The sequence below is a fragment of the Rosa rugosa genome, chromosome 5 (assembly GCF_958449725.1).
Source record: "Rosa rugosa chromosome 5, drRosRugo1.1, whole genome shotgun sequence".
In the NCBI taxonomy this organism is placed as follows: Eukaryota; Viridiplantae; Streptophyta; class Magnoliopsida; order Rosales; family Rosaceae; genus Rosa; species Rosa rugosa.
In genome coordinates, this window is record NC_084824.1 from 1,644,184 (window position 1) to 1,668,024 (window position 23,841).

At 39.0% G+C, this 23,841-nt stretch overlaps 3 protein-coding genes and 1 long non-coding RNA gene across 9 annotated transcripts; 1 reads left to right on the plus strand and 3 right to left on the minus strand.

Moving 5' to 3' along the window:
* Nucleotides 1–1,897: 1,897 nt before the first annotated feature.
* On the minus strand, nt 1,898–8,159 carry LOC133709332 (disease resistance protein RPV1-like). 2 transcript variants are annotated; one of them, XM_062135042.1, is made up of 6 exons: nt 8,044–8,159; nt 7,436–7,959; nt 5,839–6,946; nt 4,814–5,239; nt 3,015–4,589; nt 1,898–2,889 (listed from the first exon to the last, which is right to left on the minus strand). In XM_062135042.1, exons 2-6 carry the CDS (start codon nt 7,900–7,902, stop codon nt 2,194–2,196), a joined length of 4,272 nt encoding a protein of 1,423 aa, XP_061991026.1. In that variant the 5' UTR covers nt 7,903–7,959; nt 8,044–8,159; the 3' UTR covers nt 1,898–2,193. The 2 variants fall into 2 exon arrangements, with proteins under 2 accessions (XP_061991026.1, XP_061991025.1); XM_062135041.1 differs by lacking the exon at nt 8,044–8,159 and having other exon boundaries at nt 7,436–8,037.
* A 2,195-nt stretch (nt 8,160–10,354) lies between these two features.
* On the minus strand, nt 10,355–11,736 carry LOC133708041 (uncharacterized). 2 transcript variants are annotated; one of them, XR_009845528.1, is made up of 4 exons: nt 11,605–11,736; nt 11,221–11,418; nt 11,019–11,070; nt 10,355–10,476 (listed from the first exon to the last, which is right to left on the minus strand). It is a non-coding gene; the product is annotated as an uncharacterized LOC133708041 (long non-coding RNA). The 2 variants fall into 2 exon arrangements; XR_009845529.1 differs by having other exon boundaries at nt 11,019–11,080.
* A 1,835-nt stretch (nt 11,737–13,571) lies between these two features.
* Nucleotides 13,572–19,640, plus strand: LOC133710050 (disease resistance protein RPV1-like). 3 transcript variants are annotated; one of them, XM_062136023.1, is made up of 5 exons: nt 13,572–14,087; nt 14,910–16,065; nt 16,204–16,659; nt 16,772–18,343; nt 18,587–19,640. In XM_062136023.1, exons 1-5 carry the CDS (start codon nt 13,594–13,596, stop codon nt 19,097–19,099), a joined length of 4,191 nt encoding a protein of 1,396 aa, XP_061992007.1. In that variant the 5' UTR covers nt 13,572–13,593; the 3' UTR covers nt 19,100–19,640. The 3 variants fall into 3 exon arrangements, with proteins under 3 accessions (XP_061992007.1, XP_061992008.1, XP_061992009.1); XM_062136024.1 differs by having other exon boundaries at nt 13,876–14,053; XM_062136025.1 differs by lacking the exon at nt 13,572–14,087 and adding an exon at nt 14,181–14,748.
* Nucleotides 19,641–19,706: 66 nt separating this feature from the next.
* LOC133710051 (5-formyltetrahydrofolate cyclo-ligase, mitochondrial-like) lies at nt 19,707–22,367 on the minus strand. Of its 2 annotated transcripts, none has more exons than XM_062136026.1 (7): nt 21,998–22,366; nt 21,760–21,900; nt 21,513–21,683; nt 20,923–20,964; nt 20,767–20,812; nt 20,331–20,401; nt 19,707–20,211 (listed from the first exon to the last, which is right to left on the minus strand). In XM_062136026.1, exons 1-7 carry the CDS (start codon nt 22,257–22,259, stop codon nt 20,075–20,077), a joined length of 870 nt encoding a protein of 289 aa, XP_061992010.1. In that variant the 5' UTR covers nt 22,260–22,366; the 3' UTR covers nt 19,707–20,074. The 2 variants fall into 2 exon arrangements, with proteins under 2 accessions (XP_061992010.1, XP_061992011.1); XM_062136027.1 differs by having other exon boundaries at nt 20,110–20,249; nt 21,998–22,367.
* Between the last annotated feature and the right edge of the window lie 1,474 nt (nt 22,368–23,841).

Consider the following 23,841-nt stretch of genomic DNA (forward strand, 5'->3'; position numbering starts at 1 on the left):
TGATGAAATACTTTGACCTTTAACCCTACAAGGTACAAAAGGGTATTTATCAAAAGTGAAGATAAATCACTATGCCACAATGTCTATTTATAGACACATGAGATTATGAATATCTTCCCTTATACGAATGACAAGTTTCTATAAGTACAGTGTTACATATAGCTATTATATTGACGAGAGATTTATGGCACGTTGTCATTGTATATTATGAAGATCTTAAAGACACATTGCTAAAAGTAAATTGTCATTATAAGCGTATTGCTTATCAAATCCTTGAAGGATTCAAATGCAAGTCCATGAATAGTTGAAAGAGCCTGAAGCTCACTCATGGAATCAAAGAGTCTTAAGCTAGCTCATATGTACTCATTCCGTTATAGTTAACGTGACCTAAATTGCCTCAATTAGTAATATGATAAGACTACGAAATCAAATTCGAATTATGAATATAATGTTGCAACATATTCTAACTTTTGCAAAGTTATGAATTACTTAGAGCTCTTGAAAAGCTTATATGACACATATCAATACACAAAGATATTGATGTGTATGGCTAAGTATGCCATGATGATTTTCAATGTTTTAAACTATACAAAGTTAAATGTGTCAATTTATTTATATTGTTTAGCTATTACTTTGTGTATGAATTTCAGCATATGATATTGTTTTCTAACCTTATCATATGAGGTAAGGCTTATTGAAAATCGTCTAACTTTGTTGGTATTTCTTAAACTTTACAGGTATAAAAATTTGTGATGAGCCCCTACATGCAAAGCACACATGGTCTCACTTCAGTGATAGACACATCAAATTACTATACATGGTACATGTAGCTTATCGCATACATGAATGAGGCTTGCAACAATCAGGGGGAGATTCTCATCAGGGGGAGCATCCAGAAGCATGCTACCTAGGACATATGCGCGTTGTGCTCTTTTTGTCCTTCGACCAGGGTTATTTTTGTCCCACTGGGTTTTTGTTACCTGGCAAGGTTTTTAACGAGACAACAATAAGCGCGGCCAATATCATCATTCATTGGTGGACATCCAAGGGGGAGTGTTGTAAATATTATTATTTATGTGGATGTCCATGTAAATACTCATTAGTTATGTACTTTGATGTAAACCCTACCTCTATATAAAGGAGGCTAATGAGACTGAATGAGAACACTTCTACAGGGGCGGAACCAGGATTTGACATCAGGGGGGGGGGTCCAGATATATATAGTATATAATATTAAAATTTTGCAAAAACTTAATGTTTTGTATATTTCCCTTATAGAAGATGTTCATCTTCAAATCAAGCAAGATTCTATTTTATACATCTCCTAAACTCATGTAAAGATTACAAATGTTCATGGGAAGAAAGTAATAACTTATTCATCAATTACTTTACGTTTTCTTGGTAAATTAATTACTTTCTATTTTTCAAATAAAACAAATCAATTACTTTACTTATTCAGACATAAAGACCAATCAATTTAATAATTATGTTTCTTAATATAATTGATTAATTATTCAAATTGATTGGTTATAGAAGTTTTTGGGGGGTGTAATACTTAAATTAAGCCTATTTTTAATATTAATAAGGTAAATACGTAACTAAAATTAAAGTATACCAAAAATTTGGGAGGGGGGGGTCCAGACCCCTTCGGGCCTATGAATAGGTCCGCCCCTGCACTTCTACTTCCTCCCAACTATTCTCTCTCCATCTTCTCCCTACTTTATAACAATAACAGACTTTTTCTACTTGGATTAAGGTATTAAGTTCTTTTTTCTTTTGAATTTTGTAGATACTCGGATTATGTTTAGGGGAGTGAAATTGACAACCATTTTTTTTCCAAAGCACACCTTGTGTGTTTATAGTTGGACTAATTATTTTAATGAATTAGGATGCATAGTCGCATAGAATTTTTTTTGTTTTGTTTTATCCAAGACAACAACTTTTAGTCCACAATCAACAAATACATTTCATAAAAGTAGAAATGGCAAGAACAATAACATAACATGAACAACATAACTGGATGTGACAAGAGTATGGGGTCAGCTGGGCTGTGAAAGGCTGCCCAAAGTTGAGTTGATGTTAGTTGCTCGATCAAGGTGGTTTGTGGCCATCTTTTGCTGACGTGATCTTTCAATTGTATCCCATGCATTTAGAAACACATAGCAGAGTACGAAATGTAAACACGATCATGTTTCAGACCCAGAACCAGAACCAGAACCAACTCAACAACAGAAAGACAAAAGAAAGCACTAGGAAGAAAGAAATGAAGTAACGGCGGTCACTTTCTCTCATCTCCTGTGCCATTCCTTCATCTTCATTATGACTAGATTCAGAGGTGAAATCATTTTGCTCATGAGTGGAGGTAGAGTCAGCTTCTTCATCAAAAGAGCCGAAGAACTTGGCCAGTTTTTCTGAAAGGGACTGCTGACTTTCCTTCAATGACTCTTCGTCTTCCTCGTAATCATCATCACCTTCATACACCAAATGAATCCCCCACTTCTTCAGCTCCACTCCTTTCACATACGGCGGCTCTCTCCTCTCTACATGTATCTTATAACCATCTTTCAGTTGGAATACCAAAGGATGAGAAATTGGATACCGGCACAAGAAAAATTGATCTTCATTTGTATTTGGTACTCCTGATAAGACCAACGTTGAAGTGAAGGTAGGAGAATCCAGTATGAGGATCTTTGCTACAATATCTACCACAGCTGGGAGTTCTTCTCTTAGGTCATCTGGTATTTGATGGTTGAGAGAAACTACAACGGCTATAATCAACCCCTTGAGAACATGGTTTTTCCGTTCTGAGAATGTAATCACATCTTGAGAAAACCAGTCAGGTATCTTGCTTCCAGGAATGCTAAGAGTCCGTATTCTCCTCAGGTAACTCTGCAATAAGATTCAACATTTTCAAAAAACTCTTATGGAAAAAGTTTCCGATGTAGACTTTATACAAGGAATATATTTTCAAAACCAGATTAAAGTGTGTAGTGAGAGAGAGATGAAGAGAGGACCTTTTTTGCTAGTCTTTTCTTGACAGCTGATGAGCAACTGTTGCAGCCACTCATAAACAGCCTTGTCAAGGAATCCAAGCATTCAATGCCAGGAATATCTAACACTTTCTCACAATTTGTAAGGTTGAAATCTGTCAAGTTCTCCAGGTTTGAAACATCAGATATACTTTCTAATGCAACACAGTTTGCAACATCTACCTCTTTCAAACTTGAGGGAAGTGGAGGCAAAGACTTGAGCTTCTTACAGCGAGGCAATGAAAGTTTTTGGAGAGTGGACAGACCGCTCAGGCTGGCTGGAAGGCGGCAGAAACTATTACGGCTGAGATTCAAAGTTTCAAGTGATGATAACTTCTCGAAATCATCAGGAATTTCACCAGATATATTACAAGCACGAGCATCCAGTTCAGACAGCATGGACAGATTTGAGAAGGAAGCTGGAAGTATAAACTTCTCTTCTGTATGTCTCCCATTTTGAGGCTTCTTTCCCATGCTCAAAACCATCAAGCTAGAAAGCATTCCGAAGCTTTCAGGTAGTTCTGTCACTGCAGTTTCCACCATCTGCAATCGGTGCAAGGATTTTAACTGTCCTATTGATGCTGGAAGCTTGCAGAACTGTTTACATCTGTTCAACTGTAACATGGTAAGATTTTCCAGCCTCCCTATGGATTCAGGCAACTCGGTGATATTTGCTGCAGTTATGATTATAGAAGTTAGTGCCCACATGCTTCCAATTGACTCTGGTAATGATCGAAGAGATTCACATTTCCTCAGCTCAAGTTTCTCAAGTGTTTTCAAGGCACTTATCTCTTGTGGAAGACCTGTGATTGATGTCTCATCTATCTTTAACACAACTAATGATTTCAGTCCTCCAATGGAACCTGGTAGTGTTCGCAGAAATTTACCATGTCCCACTGATAATTCCTTCAAGTTTGATAATGAACCAAAACTCAACGGCAGTTCTTCAATTGGAGTACCGTAAGTAAAAAATTCCATCAAGTTATTAAGGTCACCAAGGGAGTTAGGAATAGTGGTCAGTGACTGACACCAGAACAAACTTAGTATCTCAAGGTTTGCCAAAGAGCCAATGGAATCAGGTAGTTTTTCCAAACCACATCCATTAAGGGAGATTTCTTTCAAAGAACACAGCTTACCAATCTCCTCAGGTAGCCCTTTCAAAACTCTGCACCGGTTCAAGCTGAGCTTTTCTAGTTTTGTAAGATGGAATATATCTTCAGGAAGACTTTCAATAGCAGTTTCATCAAGGAGAAGTTTTTTTAGTGATACCAAGCTTCCGATGTTTTTTGGCAGTCTTTTCAATTTTGAGCAACCGGTGAGGATTAGGTTCTCAAGTTTTCTCAGGCCGGAGAAATCACTTGGAAGTTCAACGAGGTTTGTACAGTCTTGCAAGTTCAAGTGAATTAATGTATTCAAATTCCCAATCGAATCATGGAGCTTGATCAGTCCAACGCAATTCTTAAGAATAAGCTTTTCCAAGGCATGATTCCCAGATAAATCAGGAATAGCAGTGAGAACACTGCAGCCGCTTAGATTCAGGAACATCAATTTCTCAGCCACCTGGAAAATGGTAAAGTTACAATCAAATTGTACCGGCACAAATAATAACCAAAGTACACTAGTTGGTGCCTGAAAACTAGAAAGGAAAATATAAGGTTCACAAAAAAAATACTATATATGAAATGTATTAAAAGTATAATCAAGACCTAATATCAGTCATGTATACACCTCTTGCTTCTCCGAATAATGGTGAAAATGATGCTGGTCAGATAAATGAAACCTACCTTATTTGTGTGACCACTACACAATCTTTCCACTCTACTGTCTGAAAGATCAAGGCCAGCAAGTCGCCCAAGGAAAAGAACAGAAGGAAGAGATTTCAGAGGACAACCTTTCCATTGTAACCACTTCAATTCAGAAGGAAGAAATTTGAAGCTCCCTTCCAAATTCACATAATTCATCTGAAGCAGTCTAAGATTGACCATAGCTCCGAAGGGTTTAGAGGGAATTGTAACCCGACTCTTTTTCTCTGCTTGATTTTGAAGATATACTTTGTATCTTTCCTTTAAGTATGTAACTGCAGATGTAAAATTGGGGCTACTTTGAAAGCTGTTCCAAGAAATTTTGTCACCGGTTAGATCCCTTGGCCCCTTCATTTTCCTTTCAGTGTCTAGGTCCTCTAGGACTATGCCTTGTATACATCTTGTCCCCTATTGTCAATCAATTAAGGTGTAAAAAATATATATAAGAAGCTGACTACAAGCAAAAGAGAGACAGATATAAATATATCTATTTGGCAGGAGCTATGGAATTTAGCTACAATCAGTTTATTGCATCTAGTGATATGAAAAGTCATAAATTTACAACAAATTGCCACAAGCAATGGATACAATCATACAAATATTGTTACACTTCCCTGCTAGCTTAGTATATATGCACGATTGTCTGATTGACCTATTCCCTAACAGCTCAAGCTTGTGAACTCCAATTAACAATCGACCAACAGCCTGAGAATTTTGGTTTTAGAATAGGTCTCTCATTCCTTCACTTAATTATTAATTGTAGAGGGAGGCTGCATGCAATGCATGTTTCTCTCCATCTGCCCTTTTGGGGTTTAGGGTTGTCTAACTCATTAGACAAATGTTTGTCTTTGAAATGACTGTGTGAATCACCCTTACTACATGGTAATCAGTGTAAAATGCCATTAAAAAACAAAAGAAACCATGACAACAGAAAGCTTCTTTAAATTCTAAACCTATAATTTGCATCAAAGGAATGTATAAAGATTATCATATGCTGGAATATGTACCATATCATCCTTGAAGACATTCATGATTTTATCATGTTCCCACAGTCTACTACGCATTCCAGGATCCAAAAGGCTTTCGTGTCTCACGATTTGTCTTCCCATGTCTCTAACTTGATCGTGCATCCACAATGTAGTGTCTTCTGTAATCTTAATAAGTGATTTTGCTGTGAGGTCAGCAATTGCTATCTCACCATCAAAACCGCAACTCCTCAATATGTCAATTGCATCTTCTCTTTTGGCATTCATTTTTACAATTAAGCATGCAATGTCTAAGAAGACACACTTCTCTTGCTCGTCTAGTGCATCATAACTGATCTTCAACACATCCTGAAGATGTTGTGGTCGAATCTTATTCAGTTTGTGCAGAGCATCTGTCCATTCCTCTATTCTCCTCTTATCAAACAGAAAAGAACCAAATACTTCAAGAGCTAACGGTAGCCCACCTGTAAGAGATACAATTTCCTTGGACAGATTCAACAAATTATCTGTAGGTTTATCTCTTCTCAGTGCATGGTAACTAAACAGTTGTAGTGCCTGGGACACATCCAACTCCCTGACCTCATACAACTTAAAATTCACAAGGTAACTGGCTAATAGTCCTCTATCTCGTGTGGTAATGATAATTCGGCTTCCTTCATTAAACCATTGTCCTTTGCCAACTAAAGCACTTAGTTGGTTTACATTATCAACATCATCCAGAACAACAAGAACTCGCTCATCAGATACAACTGCCTTAATCGCAGAAATACCAGTCTCAAGGTCATTCACAGGCACCTTACCGGGGGAAAGATCAGTGATGAGTTTGTTTTGAAGAGATACCAAGCCCTTAGGTCCTGCCGAGACTTCTCTAACATTTGAGACGAAACAGTGTCCCCCAAAATGACCAACAAGTTTATTAAAAATAGCCTTGGCAAGTGTTGTCTTGCCAACACCACCCATGCCATGAACCCCCACAACTCGAACGTCACTTGATCTAACATCTAACAACCTCATCACGTCTTCAATTCGGGAATCAAGACCCACTGTGTATGCTGCAAGACCCACCGGGATTTTGTTTATTTCAGCCAAAACCGTTTTGACTAGAGATTGAATCAACTCTGCTTCGTTGCTGTCAAAAATACATCACAAATACATTTTGAGTTTAGAAACTTGCCACATGGATGAAGATATAAACTTTAGTAGTACCTATAGCACACTAAGTGGAGCATAATCAAGCTTTGGGTATGAGTAGAACACCAACTAAATTGAACAAAAAGCCAGTCTCAAACTTGCAACCTAGAAAGAAAAAGGTCTGGTCTCACACTTTGTGCAACCTAGAAATTAAGAAAAAGAGCTGCAATTTGGAAACCCAATCTGAATGAAAGTGATACTGGAGCATGGGAATTTTCAGTACTATATAAAATTGGATGCCAAGTCAATCAGAGACATATTTGAATAAACAAAGAGAATAAGTATTGTAACAAAATTCACACCTCCAAAACACTCCAAAGAGCCGATCATATCTTAATCAAAAAAAAAACATGCAGAATCTCAAACATAAAGAAATCGCTCAAATTCTCAACCAAATAAACCCTAAATTTTTGAGATGAAAGACTACCTGCTGTTGACAACAAAACCAGCTTTGCCACCTACTTTGGCCATGGCGTTTTTCCATTTAGAGACCTTGTTGCTTTCAAAACGCTCTTCATGAGCTCTGAAGTCCTTTTCAAACGGTCCGCTCTGTCGCCGGACGTCGGAGGGGTCCACTTGGTAAAACACCGGCAGGATCAGTCTCCGGCCGCCGTCGCAGATCTTCGCGAGCTCCTCAAGGCACCACCTCGAGTCGGCGTATCTCGGCGACAACACGACGACGGCCGCCGCCGAGTCCTCGATCGCTTCCAGAAGACTCGGCGCGATGTCGTCGCCGCGGTTGAGGCCGTCGTCGTCGCGGAAGACTCGTACGCCGCGTCGTTCGAGCGCGTTGTAGATGCTGTTGGTGATGGTGTGGCGGGTGTCTTCTCCTCTGAAGCTTAGGAACACGTCCCACCGGAGCCGGAAACCGCCCACGGCGCCGTCGTACGGCATTGCTAATTGCTTCAGCTGCAAGGAGCTACTGTAATAGTGTAGTTTCCTGCTTTTTCACTGTAACAAAGGAAAGTGAGTAACAAAGAACAAGAAAAGAATAAGGAAGACTTTTGACTGATTTGAGAAGGGGGTGGAGTATACTTGTTGCTAGTCGCTGCCGTATTTATTCTGAAATGAAATGACTGGTGGAGGTGGAGAAGGGTCTCCAAAGCTAGGCCCAAGCTATGGCCTACTCTATAGTAAAGCAGGCACCTACTGAAATTTCCCTTCCACCATCATTAATTACATGGTTTTCCATTTTCTTGTCAAATATTTGGACTTCTTTCTGGTTATTATTAGTAATGTAAGGTTGTCCAAATTTCTTACCTTATTTCTCTGGTAATTGTCATAACTGATTTACTCGTTATGAGTTCTTGAGATTATTTCGTGCGGTGTAGGACTTCATAAATAGTATATATTCGTATAAAATGCATATACTAACATATATTTTTTTAAAAAAAACACTTCTATACCTCATAATTTTTAACATATATTATTAAATTTCCCATACTTTTGGATTACACAATTTTTATAGCAAACTACATATACCCCCTTGATAGGATTTCAAAACACAAAAAACTCCACAACATTTGGTTTTGAACATTTAAGGACAAAAGTTTACACTTAAGGACAATATGCTCTCCACTTGCCACATGTCATGAGTTAATTTACTTTTTTACCCTTAACTACTTATTTTGACTTGTAATCATTTTATAAGGATTAAATCTTACAAATAAGAACAATTTGCTCTCCACTTGCCACATGTCATGAGTTAATTTACTTTTTTACCCTCAACTACTCATTTTGACTTCTAATCCCTTTATATTACTTTTTTTTTTTTAGAATAATCCATTTATGTTACTTTTTTCCCCCTTAACTACTCATTTTGACTTCTAATCCCTTTATATTACTTTTTTTTCTTTTTCTGAGATTAATCCCTTTATGTTACTTTTTTTTTTTATTTCTGAGAATAATATGTTTATATTACTTTTTTTTTTCTTGAGAATAATCCATTTATGTTACTTCTCAAAAGCAAAAAAATATATATATATCTTTCTTCTATACGTTGCTAAGAGAATGAACTCTCATCTCATCGCCTAATCCTACTATTGCACTCGTCCAATCCTGCTACTGCACTCGCTGCACTCATACTCGTCAATTTTTGCTACTGCACTTGTACTCGTGTCCAGTTCAGCTACTCATGTTCTGCTACTGCACTCATCATCACCTAATCCTACTACTGCACTCGCTGCACTCATACTCGTCCAGTTCTGCTACTTGTGTTCTGCTACTGCACTCGTCATCGCCTAATCCTGCTACTGCACCCGTCCAATCTGCTACTGCACTCGCTGCACTCATACTCGTCCAGTTCTGCTACTGCACTCGTCATCACATAATCCTGCTACTGCACTCGCTGCACTCATACTCGTCCAATTCTGCTACTGCACTCCTACTCGTCCAATTCTGCTACTGCACTCATGCTCGTCCAATTCTGCTACTGCACTCGCTGAACTCATACTCGTCCAGTTCTGCTACTGCACTCGTCCAGTTCATGAAGAATATGTACTGCACACATAGTAGCACATAACAATAATATGTACTTCACACATGCACATTATGAGTGATGGGATAGTGAAACAATAGAGATCCCACAGAAGTGAAAATCATATTTTAGGCTCCATGTTTGGTTTCAAACAAAATCGCCAACAACAATAAACTAAACACAGTAGCACATAACAACAATAAACTGCAGAAAGAAACTTCAAATAAACACAGTAGCACATAACAACAATAACACAGTAGCACAGTAGCACAAATACAACGATAACACAGTAGCACATAACAACAATAAACTAAACACAGTAGCACATAACAACAATAAACTGCAGAAAGAAACTTCAAATAAACACAGTAGCACATAACAACAATAACACAGTAGCACATAACAACAATAAACTAAACACAGTAGCACATAACAACAATAAACTGCAGAAAGAAACTTCAAATAAACACAGTAGCACATAACAACAATAACACAGTAGCACAGTACACAAATACAACGATAACACAGTCGCACATAACAACAATAAACTAAACACAGTAGCACATAACAACAATAAACTGCAGAAAGAAACTTCAAATAAACACAGTAGCACATAACAACAATAACACAGTAGCACAGTAGCACAAATACAATGATAACACAGTAGCACAAATACTGCCCTCGTATTTGTGCTACGTCCAGTTCTGTTACTGCCCTCGTCATCGCCTAATCCTGCTATTGCACTCGTCGAATCCTGCTACTGTACTCGCTGCACTCATACTCGTCCAGTTCTGCTACTGCCCTCGTCCTCGCCTAATTCTGCTACTGCACTCGTCCAATCCTGCTACTGCACTCGCTGCACTCATACTCCGTCCAGTTCTGCTACTGCCCTCGTACTCGTGTTCTGCTACTGCACTCGTCATCGTCCAATCCTGCTACTGCACTCGCTGGTGTTATTCATTTTACAAGGATTCCTCTTTGTTTGTTTATGCCTATTCACAGAGAACTCAAGGATTTCAATTAATCAAAGTGAGTACAGCAAGAAACCAGTACTTTAGTTACTTCAAAAGCATGTGGGAATAAAATTTCCGTGCTTACACACAATGTATACATATACTTACAACTTATGTCCAGTATCACAATTAATGGTAAACCAAGTATACTGGCCGGAAATTGGTATTAACTAACAATCTATACACTTCCATCTCTTAAGTTCATAATCTTACTAAGAGCCACTGCATTTCTTAATTACCAACAATTATCAAGTAACCGCTACTTTGCAAAAGGTACAGCATCCAAATTCCAAATATCTTTCTTTCCCCTTCTTATTTCACGTTTAAAGACCAATTTAGTCAATGCATATACTGATATACAATGGTTCTCATCTTTCTATATAATCACTCTTAATTAAGATTGGATACCAAACTACCATTCTCTGTGAAATGAACTCAAATAAGCATGTAAACCAATTATCATTGCGCACAAACAACCATATCTCACCAAAGCCAAAATCTTTAAATAAAACCCAGCTGACCTTGACGACATAAATTTCAAACCCAGCACCTTCGTTGTACATCCATACTTTCCTGCATCAAACTTTCATATTCATTTTTTATAATAATCATGAAGAATCAGGTGTCCAATTCTATAATCAAAGTAATTGCCAAACTTTGTTAATTTTTCAACAAATGTCAATATCTACATGTCGAGATCATTCCCAGTATAGAGAATTGTACCTTTATGTTGCGTAGTCCGAACAAACCAAAACTTCCCAGCCCTTGTTCTAATTCCAACACAACTTCTATCAATCTCTAGTCTGCCCGCATCTGGGCAACCGATTAGTTCACATTGAAAGCTAACGGGCTAGCTATTCTTCTTCGATAACTCGACCAGAGACAAAGCAAATTCTCCGATTTCCATCAAGTTCTTCAGCTCTGTGAACCAAGCATTATCCAGTATTAATCCATGCCCAGAGGAACAAATTGAGGTCGGAAAAGGGCCAACCAAACCAAACTGTCACTATGAACAACGAACAATACAGTCGAGGTCTCCCAAATTCCAAATCTTCAAGTATAAACCAAAAGCTGTGTTCACCCACAGAAATTGGAGTAAGGGCTTACCTTATCGACCTTCATTGAAGCCAGATTCAAGCTGAGTGCTACTGCTTCAAAGATTTTGCAATGCGTTTTGGATCCGTCGCTGGAGGTTTTAGCATTTCTGATTTGAGGTTTGCGTTTTGCGTTTTGAGATTTCAGTTTTTGATTGTTGTGGATTATGTCAGTGGCATGCGCGTAAATTGTGATGAAATTTGGACATTTTAGTCATTTTCCATCAAAATTCGAAGCCAGGCCTGCTTTATTTGGTTTTGGGCTTGGGCTTGTGTCCTTATTTGTATAAAACTATTTGAAGGTGGGTTTTCTGTGTTTATATCTTTGGTCTGGTGCTACTGTGTTTTTCTACAATTTTTAAGTAGTGAGAAGTATAGTCTCTAGTGTAAAATGCAATCCCTTAAAAATGTAGACAGTTTATGTAGAATTTCTAAATTGCATATCAAGAATTCAAAGATTTGGAATTAGTGCACTACTGGTTTATCGTAATAAACAAATAAAATGATAAAGACATAATTTAGGGAAGATTAAAATTTCAAATTCTTGAAATTTGGTGCATTAGAAAAAGAAAATGGCAGTGCTACTGTGTTATCGTTGTATTTGTGCTACTGTGCTACTGTGTTATTGTTGTTATGTGCTACTGTGTTTATTTGAAGTTTCTTTCTGCAGTTTATTGTTGTTATGTGCTACTGTGTTTAGTTTATTGTTGTTGGAGATTTTGTTTGAAACCAAACATGGAGCCTAAAATATGATTTTCACTTCTGTGGGATCTCTATTGTTTCACTATCCCATCACTCATAATGTGCATGTGTGAAGTACATATTATTGTTATGTGCTACTATGTGTGCAGTACATATTCTTCATGAACTGGACGAGTGCAGTAGCAGAACTGGACGAGTATGAGTTCAGCGAGTGCAGTAGCAGAATTGGACGAGCATGAGTGCAGTAGCAGAATTGGACGAGTAGGAGTGCAGTAGCAGAATTGGACGAGTATGAGTGCAGCGAGTGCAGTAGCAGGATTATGTGATGACGAGTGCAGTAGCAGAACTGGACGAGTATGAGTGCAGCGAGTGCGGTAGCAGATTGGACGGGTGCAGTAGCAGGATTAGGCGATGACGAGTGCAGTAGCATAACACAAGTAGCAGAACTGGACGAGTATGAGTGCAGCGAGTGCAGTAGTAGGATTAGGTGATGATGAGTGCAGTAGCAGAACATGAGTAGCTGAACTGGACACGAGTACAAGTGCAGTAGCAAAAATTGACGAGTATGAGTGCAGCGAGTGCAGTAGCAGGATTGGACGAGTGCAATAGTAGGATTAGGCGATGAGATGAGAGTTCATTCTCTTAGCAACGTATAGAAGAAAGATATATATATATTTTTTTGCTTTTGAGAAGTAACATAAATGGATTATTCTCAAGAAAAAAAAAAGTAATATAAACATATTATTCTCAGAAATAAAAAAAAAAGTAACATAAAGGGATTAATCTCAGAAAAAGAAAAAAAAGTAATATAAAGGGATTAGAAGTCAAAATGAGTAGTTAAGGGGGAAAAAAGTAACATAAATGGATTATTCTAAAAAAAAAAAAGTAATATAAAGGGATTAGAAGTCAAAATGAGTAGTTGAGGGTAAAAAAGTAAATTAACTCATGACATGTGGCAAGTGGAGAGCAAATTGTTCTTATTTGTAAGATTTAATCCTTATAAAATGATTACAAGTCAAAATAAGTAGTTAAGGGTAAAAAAGTAAATTAACTCATGACATGTGGCAAGTGGAGAGCATATTGTCTTTAAGTGTAAACTTTTGTCCTTAAATGTTCAAAACCAAATGTTGTGGAGTTTTTTGTGTTTTGAAATCCTATCAAGGGGGTATATGTAGTTTGCTATTTAATTTATTACGAGTCTCTAACTGAAAGTCTAGCTTGTTGCCCTATATATATGGCATATATCATTTTGTACATACATATAATTAACTAGCTCCATCTGCTTGCAGCCGAAGCATCAATGGCGGATGAGGACGACGACTTTTCGTCAACTCGTCCCCATGTTGGCGGTTTCCGGCTGCGCTGGGACGTATTTCTAAGCTTCAGAGGCGAAGACACCCGGGAAACGATCACCAAGAATCTCTACGAGGCGCTCAAACGACGCGGCGTACGAGTTTTCCTAGACAATGACGGTTTGGACCGCGGGGACGACATCGGCCCGACTCTACTGGAAGCCATCGAGGACTCGGCGGCGGCCATCATCGTCCTGTCGCCGAGGTATGCTGACTCAAGATGGTGTCTCAAAGAGCTTGCTAAGATTTGCGAGGGCAGTAGGAGACTTATTCTGCCTCTGTTTTACCAAGTGGATCCCTCCGACGTTCGTTGGCAGACCGGACCGTTTGAGGAGCACTTTAGACTGCATGAGCAGGTGTTTGATAGCGCCACGGTCTCTGGATGGAGGACTGCAATGACCAAAGTAGGTAATAAAGCTGGTTATCCCTTCAGCAGCTCAAGGTATGTAAGCTGTGTGTGTGTGTGTGTGTGTCCCAATCTGGATTTGCATATTGGATCGATTGGGAGCTTTGTGATCCATGTCCTGTAAATATCTTGGATTTGTTGATCGATCTGCTTGTACACAAGATCGAAAACACTTTTTTTAAGAAGATCGATATATACGTACGCGAACTTGTTAAAATTAATCTCAGTTCTCAGGCAAACATGCCTCAGTTACTTAGAAACTCGATCTGTTAAAACCCCAGCTAGTATATCCATTTACGTGCTTAAATTATGATAGGTGTTCTTGTTGTTCACACGGACCAGAAGATCGATGATGAACATTTATATATTTCACCAGATCAAAATTTTGAGATGATTGCCGCCTTGCCGGAGACCTTCAAATTAAGTTGGTGTGGTGTACTTGATAATATATAGTTGTATTTGTTTACCAATTCCGTTGAGATATATATTTTTTTGAGCACTTGTTAATGTTAATTAGGGTTTTAGTACTATTTTTGCTACTTGCTGTAAAGATATACAAAATTTTTTGAAGACTTTTTTGGGATGGATGTATTATTTAGGCCAACTAGAATTATTAATTGCTTTCATTTTGTTGACTCATACATATCTTGGGGGAGCGGCATGGGCAACTTTGCAGATCGATCATCACTTTCATATAGTAATTTCCCATGTTCCTTCATTCACAGTAATCTAGTATTAACTTAATTAATAAGTGTGAGACTTGGCTAGTTGACTAGCTTCATGCATGCACAGTTTATTCACGTCCTTATAATTTATGAATTATGACCCGAAATATAATTGTGATCGTGTTATTGACAGAAAAGAAGCAGAGCTAAATCCAGATGAGGAAAAAAAGAAAGAAGCAGAGTTAATTGAAAGATTGGTAAGAAAGGTTATGACTGAAATAGACAAAACTCCGATGGGTCTCACTCCGTACCCGGTGGGACTTCATTCCCGAGTTGAAGAGGTGATGAAGCTGTTAGATATCGGATCCAAAACCGTTCAAGTTGTCGGAGTTCATGGCCTGGGCGGTATTGGCAAAACAACCCTTGCCAAGGCGCTTTTTAATAGACTTGTTGGTTATTTTGAGCGCCACAGTTTCATCTCAAATGTTAGAGAAATCTCAGCAGGACATGATGAGAAGGGTTTAGTAACTCTTCAAAACATACTGGTTAGTGATCTTTCCAATAGGAAGATGGCTAAAATTAATCAGACTACCGCTGGTATCGCTGCCATCAAAGTGGTTGTGAATGAGAACCGAGTACTTGTTGTTCTGGATGATGTTGATAACATAGACCAACTAAGTGCTTTAGTTGGCAACGGACAATGGTTTTATGAAGGAAGCCGAATTATTGTTACGACGAGAGATAGAGAACTCTTATCGAATCATCGTATCAATCATAAATTGTATGAGGTCAGGGAGTTGGACGGGTCCGATGCTCTAGAACTTTTCAGTCACCATGCACTGGGAATTAGAGAAATACCGGCAGATACCTTTCTGAAACTATCTAAGGAGATTGTGGATCTTACTGGTGGGCTACCGTTAGCGCTTGAAGTATTTGGCTCTAGCCTCTATGATAAGAGGACAGAAAAGGTATGGATAGATGCTCTGCACAAACTGAGACAGATTCGTCCACGGGATCTTCAGGATGTCCTGATGATAAGCTACAATGCTCTAGATGACCAGGAGAAGTGCATCTTTCTAGACATTGCATGTTTATTTGTTAAAATGAAGACCAAAAGAGAAGACGCAATTGTCATATTGAAGGGTTGTGGTTTTGATGGTGAGATAGTACTTACTGTCCTCACAGCAAGATCACTCATTAAGATCACTGAAGACACTACATTATGGATGCATGATCAAGTCAGAGACATGGGAAGACAAATCGTTACACAAGAAAACATTTCACATCCTGGCATGCGTAGTAGACTGTGGGATCGCGATGAAATCATGAATGTTTTCAAGTATGATAAGGTACGTACTCATTCCAGCATGATATTTATACTGTTCTTCATATATTCCTCTGATGAGATTTCTAGTTAATTATTACATGGCTTTACCTTTTCTCGACCCAGCTCCTTATATATTTAATTTGTATTACACTGAAAATAGGGAACACCATCTATACAAGGGATTGTCCTAGACTTTGAAATGAAAAGGATGGTGAGTGATATAGGAGGTGACAGAATTTCTTGGGACAACTTTCGGAGAAGCCCCAATTGTACCACTGCATTGACATACCTAAAGGAAAGATACAAAGCACATCGTAAAAGCCAAGCAGAGAGAAATGGAGAGGTTAACATTTCCTCTAAAGCTTTTGGAGCAATGGTCAATCTTAGGCTGCTTCAAATGAATAATGTGAATTTAGAAGGGAACTCAAAGTTTCTTCCTGCTGGAGTCAAGTGGTTACAATGGAAAGGTTGTCCTTCGAGATCTCTCCCTTCTGATTTCTTGCCTCCGCAACTCACTGTCCTTGATCTTTCAGACAGCAATATCACAAGTTTGTGGGGAGGGTGCAGTATCATGGTATGCTTCAATTGTCTGACCTGCAGTGGAGACGGAAACAAGGTATATGTGCTTCGTTTTACTACACAGCAATAAGTATTTTACTTTACATTTCTAAGGCGACAGTGATGCAGTTTGGTCATATCTGTAGTTGACTAAATATATTGTCTTTCAGGTGGCTGAGAAATTGATGTTCTTGAATCTAAGCAACTGCATTTACCTAACTGCTATTCCTGATTTATCTGGGAATCGGGCGCTACAACAGCTTAATCTTGAGCACTGTATTTCACTGATTAAGCTTCATGGCTCGATTGGGAACCTGAACACATTAGTCCACTTGAACCTTCGAGAGTGTTCAAAGCTTGTTGAACTTCCAAGTGATGTCTCCGGCCTGAAAAAGCTTGAGTACCTAATCCTATCTGGTTGCTCACAGTTCAAAAAACTGCCAAACATGGCCAGCTTGGTATCACTGAAAGAACTTCTCCTTGATGACACTGCTATACAAAGTCTTCCCCAATCTATCTTCCGGCTTACAAAACTCGAGAAGCTCAGCTTAAACGGGTGCAGTGAATTAAAAGAGCTACCTGTGGAGATTGGAAAGCTGTGTTCTTTGAAAGAAATCTCGCTTAATGGATCTGGTTTGGAAAAACTACCTAATTCCATTGGCTCTTTGGCAAACCTTGAGAAATTAAGTTTGTTCTGGTGTAAATCACTGACCACTCTTCCCAATTCCATTGGGAACCTCAATTTCTTAGTGGAAGTTAGTACTTATGGTACTCCACTCACAGAACTGCCTGTGACTATTGGATCGTTGTCAAGCTTGAAGGACTTATCAGTTGGGCACGGTCAATTTCTGAGCTCATTGCCTGATTCAGTTGGACGACTGCGTTCTTTAGTTGTGCTAAAGATAGAGCAGACATCAATCACAGACCTCCCACAGGAGATTGGTGCCTTGAAAACACTTGAGAAACTTGAGCTGAGGAAATGTGAATCTCTTAGATCATTACCAGAGTCAATTGGAAGCATGAGGGCACTAACTTCTATAATCATAACTGCAGCAAATATCACCGAGTTGCCTGAATCCATAGGGATGCTGGAGAATCTTACCATATTACAGCTGAACACATGTAGACAGTTCCGCAAGCTTCCAGCATCAATAGAACACTTAAAATCCTTGCACCGATTGCAGATGGTGGAAACTGCAGTGACAGAACTACCTGAAAGCTTCGGAATGCTTTCTAGTTTGATGGTTTTGAGCATGGGAAAGAAGCCTCAAAATGGGAGACATGCAGAAGAGAAGTTTATACTTCCAGCTTCCTTCTCAAATCTGTCCCTGCTGTACGAACTGGATGCCCGTGCTTGTAATATATCTGGTGAAATTGCTGATGATTTCGAGAAGTTGTCATCGCTAGAAACTTTGAATCTGGGCCATAATAGTTTCTGCCGCCTTCCAGCCAGCCTGAGTGGTCTGTCCACTCTCGGAAAACTTTCATTGCCTCACTGTAAGAAGCTCAAATCTTTGCCACCGCTACCCTCAAGTTTGAAAGAGGTGGATGTTGCAAACTGCACTGCATTAGAAAGTATATCTGATATATCAAACCTAGAGAACTTGACAGATTTCAACCTTACAAGCTGTGAGAAAGTGATGGATATTCCCGGCCTTGAATACTTGGATTCCTTGGTAAGGTTGTATATGAGTGGCTGCAATGCTTGCACATCAGCTGTTAAGAGAAGACTTGCGAAAAAGGTACCCTCTCTTGCTCTCTACGTACTAGTGTGTTTATTATATGCAAAATGTTTGAACTTCTACATGGTGTTTTGAGTAGGCATACTCGTTTGGTCTGATCGTTTACCCATGTGTATTTATATTGCTCCTCTCACCCAATATAAGTCGTCCGTGTGTTTGTCTCAACTTTTGTCGCACACGTGCGCCTGTGTAACTGTGTTGGTATTGAGTTGGATGCTCTAACTTCTAAAAAAAATGTTGCAGAGCTACCTGAGGAAAATACGCAATCTTAGCATGCCTGGAAGCAAGATACCCGACTGGTTTTCTCAAGAAATGGTTACATTCTCAAAACGAGAAAACCGCCCCCTCAAAAGTGTAATTCTCTGTGTTGTAGTCTCGCTCAACCATCAAACACCAGATGACACAAGAGAAGAATTTCCTGCTGTGGTAGATATTCAAGCACAGATCCTCATACTGGATTCTCCTACTTTCACTACAACATTGGTCTTATCGGGAGTACCAAATACAAATGAAGATCAATTTCACTTGTGCCGGTATCCAACTGATCATCCTTTGGTATCCCAATTGAAAGATGGTTATAAAATACACGTAATGAGGCGAGAGCCGCCATATATGAAAGGGGTGGAGCTGAAGAAGTGGGGGCTTTATTTGATTTACGAAGGTGACGATGACTATGAAGGAGATGAAGAATCATTAAATGAAAGCCAGCAATCCCTTTCAGAACAACTGGCAAATTTCTTCAGCTCTTTTGAATAAGGTGACTGCACCCGCACCCTTGAGAATGGTGGAACAAACCAGTTCCTTTATTCGTTCGTTTCGTACTTATTTTTCTTCTGTGTGGTTTAATTGGTTGTGATTCACGGGTTTGAATATGATATTGTATGTAATTTGTAACGACTTTACAGGCGTGATGGCCTAGCCTCCCACTGGGTTCAAGCCATCAAAAAAAAATTTGTTTGATACTAAATATATATGCTATGTTAGCCTCCCACTGGGTTCAAGCCATCAAAAAAAAATTTGTTTGATACTAAATATATATGCTATGTTGTAATCGGGTTACATATCGAGTTATCTTTCCGCTGTGTCACTGCTATGTTAAAGCAAATAGAGTAGCTATTTGTGCACTCTTTGCTAGTTGGTGCTTGTTAGAATACAAGTCTCCTGTAGAGATTTCTGATCTTATTTCGGAAAATACTCTAGATGCTTATTGTAATCAGGGGTTTAGGCTCCATGTCCCCCCCTTGTATTCGACAGTTTCATTAATCAAGGCTTGAGGGCAGCCGCACCAGCCCTTTATTCAAAAAAAAAAAATATATATGCTTTTGACTACCAAGTTTTCTTTCAGGCAATTTTAAAAGTAAAATAATGATAACGAACTCTGAATTGTATTAGACAAGTATAACTGATTAAAACTTATATGTATACGGGATCCTTGATACAGGCAGGGTCCCCTGCTTCTGGTTATCCAGCAAATCTTACAATTCCCACACAACATTCTGGAGTCCCAAATTTCTAATGCTGCGTATCATTGCTCAGTCAGGACTCAGGAGTGAGCAGCTAAATCAATATAACTATTTCCTCCACCTAAGGGTAGAGAGAGAGAGAGAGAGAGAGAGACTATCTTGAATCATAAGGATGACTATCTAAATAAAAGAGCTGTGAATTCCTAGTAGGCCCTCACCAGATACAGAAACATCTTGGATCTAGATAGTTGAATACAGACTGCTCCTTTCAGGCACATCTCTTCCAAGCAGCTGGGCTTATTGGAACAAAACCAGCTGGGGATACAAGAGCATCCACAGAAACATCATTCAAAGTGACAGGTATGGCTCCTTCCTCCACGATCTGTATTGAATATGATAGCGCAACTGCAACCAGATAATAGAGAATTGGATATCTTATGTATCTACATAACAGAAATGAAGTGTCATATTGTATGTCCAAAACCAGATATAATTACTGTAAACTAACAATAGTGAGTATTTACCACAGAGGGGATCCTTCCATTTCCGATCTTTTGCGAGCTTTTGGTACTTCTTTAGGAACATGTCATAATAACTTCAAGATTTCACAAGGAAAACCAATAATGGAGAAAACATTAGCCAGAAACTCAAGATATGAACGGAGGAGATGCAATGGAGTTTTAAAGTGCATGTATGTAGAATCAAGTCTTTGTGTATAGATTTAACATAGATTCCATGTTAAACAACTCATTATCAATGTATCAACTTTGGGTCCATTGGTGATGCACTGTAAATGAACAAATCACATGATATCAGCCACTACCAGGTTTACAAACATTTACTATGGTTTATGTTTTGAAGTATCAATACTTCCCACTTTATTAAATCATCCTATCGGTCCTTCATTGTTATAATAAAGATGAATTGAAACAGGACCTAGAATAAGATGTATCAACCCACCCTCCACTACGGCCTAAACGTCTTCCACATCTGTCAAAAGCAAGACCTAGAATGAAAACGAAAGTGAAAAAACAGGAAAAATTATACTATCAGTCTCCCAAATAAAAGTGCTCCGGTGCAGGTACGTAATGATGAGCAAGGTTTAAAATATATTACCAGGTAGGATGAACAAGTCAACTGGATCCTTTGCCTCCATAGCTACAACAAATTCATTTTGCAGGTAATCAACAGACATTACCAACCAAAGGAAATGTAAAAAGAACAAGGAATAACTACTCCCAAGTTTTTAACTAGTTTTTTGAGAGATTTATCATCCAAATATAAAAACAGCAGGAATTAGTGATTGTCCACATGAGTAACAGAAAACTCCACTTCCAGAAACAGAAGCAGGCATCAGGCTTGAGATCACAAAGTAGACATCTCCAGTTCACTAGGCCTAAAAGCAATAAACACACGGAAATACGAAAGACTACCTAAACCTAGGTTTCATTACATACAGAAATGCAGTAGGCTTTCCTGCATTTCGACTTTCAAATGCATAAATCCAACTCTTCGCAAGAGATGGGGAAATATTCCCTTCTCACAAGAGGTAGTTACTTAACCTCAAATTTCAGAACATATGTATCAACTGGTTTTCGACATAACTAACGCACACTCACTCAATCCATCTAAGCAAGAGCAAAGCTTGGACAGTGACAAAACTCAGAAAGGAATGCAAAGATTATGTTGTTTGAAAAAGAAGGTACCATCTTCATATTGTTTCCCCTCGGCATCCGAAAGCGCAGGTTCCAAAACGTTCATAGACTTCACAATCAGATCACCAACACTGTTAATCCTCAGCATGCGCATATTACTATTCCTATCCTCAACCCGCGGAACGTAAAGCTTTCTCCTGGTCAGCACATCACCTTCTTGACCTGAAAAACAAAATGAGCTCTACGAATCTCAACAATTTCAACAACAACATCAACATGAATGCTATAATCCACACACCATTGCCCGAATTCGATAGAATTTCTGACACAATCCTTGAAGTATCTACTTCTCGCAGCTCAGGAGAGCTTATATAAGCACATATACTCTTACTGTACTTGAACCATGGAGCAGTCAACACAATGCTCTGAATCGCAGCATCTGAAATATTCAAGATTTTCAGTCAGGCATTTTCACAAGCACCTCGAGGGTCATGCTTTTAAACCATGCATGAATGCAGATGAAAAGAGTGAGCTACCTTCTTCGGATCTCCGGGTCGGGTCCATGTTCTTGAGCTCCTTGCGGATTCTGGACCGGAGCGAGTGCTTCCGCCGGAATATAGCTTCGAGCGACGCGTCGTTTCCGGTCATGGTGGCGAAGGAGCAGTGAGATTGGGATGAAAGGCGTTGGTTACCGGAGGATGCTAAAGTGTGCGGGTGGGTGATCAGCGCCGCCACCACTTGCGTTGCCGTGTTTATGAGCTCACGCGCGCTGGCTTGCCGGTGGTGGTGACTCAACATGCTTTCGTAGCTCGAGCTTTGCGGTTTTCGGTTAGGAGAATTAGAACCAGACGCTCTGGGGTGGGCGCGCTTTAGCGGTTCGGGTCCGGTTTGGATTTATGGGTGTGTTTGAAAATAAACAATTTTAAACATGTCTCAATATTTAGGTCATTGTTTGTAGTATTAGTCACATAAATTTGATAGTTAACAACAGTTTAATTTGTACAATATATACTCTTCTTATATCAATACAGATATTCGTGAGTATTTTACACATGCTTGTTATGGATAAAAGATAAATAGATAGAGAACCAAATTTAAAACATGAATCACTAGAGAATCAAGTGTGAAAACACTAGATGGAACCACTCTTGATGAAAAGAACAACAAACTCACAACACAATAGATTGCTAACGCAGTGTAAACATCACCACTGAAGAAACTTCACTGCGAGAGGCTTGTAACGTAGCCTACACAAGAATCAAATCCACTATTGAAGAAAATGATTACAATTTACAAGTAGTGATATTCAACACAATCACTTTACTAGCAACAATGCTAACTTGTTTACAATTTGAAAGTCTTATTCTACACACAATTGAATCAATCTCTGGTAGACTATTCCAAACACGACTTTCACTTCTATCTTGTATCAAGGCCTCACTAATCTCAAGTATGATGTATGAGATGAATGCAGTGAGCAAACAAAGTAAACAACAATCAAAAAGAATTTTGGAGAAAACAATTTGTGAAGACTATGCAGCACATAATAAACACCTAGATCTGAAAACTCTCACATACAGAATGCAGTTTGAAAGCCTTTTATAGAAGGGCAAGACTCCCCCTCAATCGGATCATTTTTTTTTTTTTTTTAATAAATAGAGGATTAGGCGATATTAGCTCCTCTGTGAAAGCCGATTTGGGGCGTCAAGCGCCCACCCACAATCCCGAAGGAAAGGGGGCTATCACAACCGGGAACCCACCGCCCGTCCCTCCATTTAGATTTATTAAAAAGAAGAAAAAACAATACAAATAGGGGAAGGGGGACCAAACCAAAACCTTCCCAAGAGCAAATAAAAAAAAGAAGGTCAAAGGGTGCAAAACAAAAAGGAAATAGTAAAACTAGCCAAAACTAGTGCACGGAGAACATATAAATTAGAGAGAACATGATCATGGAAACCACCTGCATGGCCATCCTTTGTGCACCAGCATTTGCTGCATCCTCATCAACATGACAAAGGTGCAGTTTGATCAAAACCAAGAGCTGCATGTTGGAGCATCTCGTCTGTAGCACATAGCAGCTAAGCATGACGAAAGTAAGGAAAACCCAGAGAGTCCATACGTAGGAATGGAATAATTTCAACAGGAGGGGAAGTGTCCCAAACCAAAGATGGTGAGGACAAACCCAGATTAGCAAGCCTATCAGCGACAGTGTTCCCTTCTCAAAGAACATGAGAAGAAAAGAAAAACATTACACGAGTTCTAGCCACACAATTAAGCCACGGGATGCGCAACTGCCACGGGGGGACAAAAGATGGTTTAGAGAAACATTCAACCACACTAGTAGAGTCACATTCGAGCCACACACAATGCCAACCTAGCT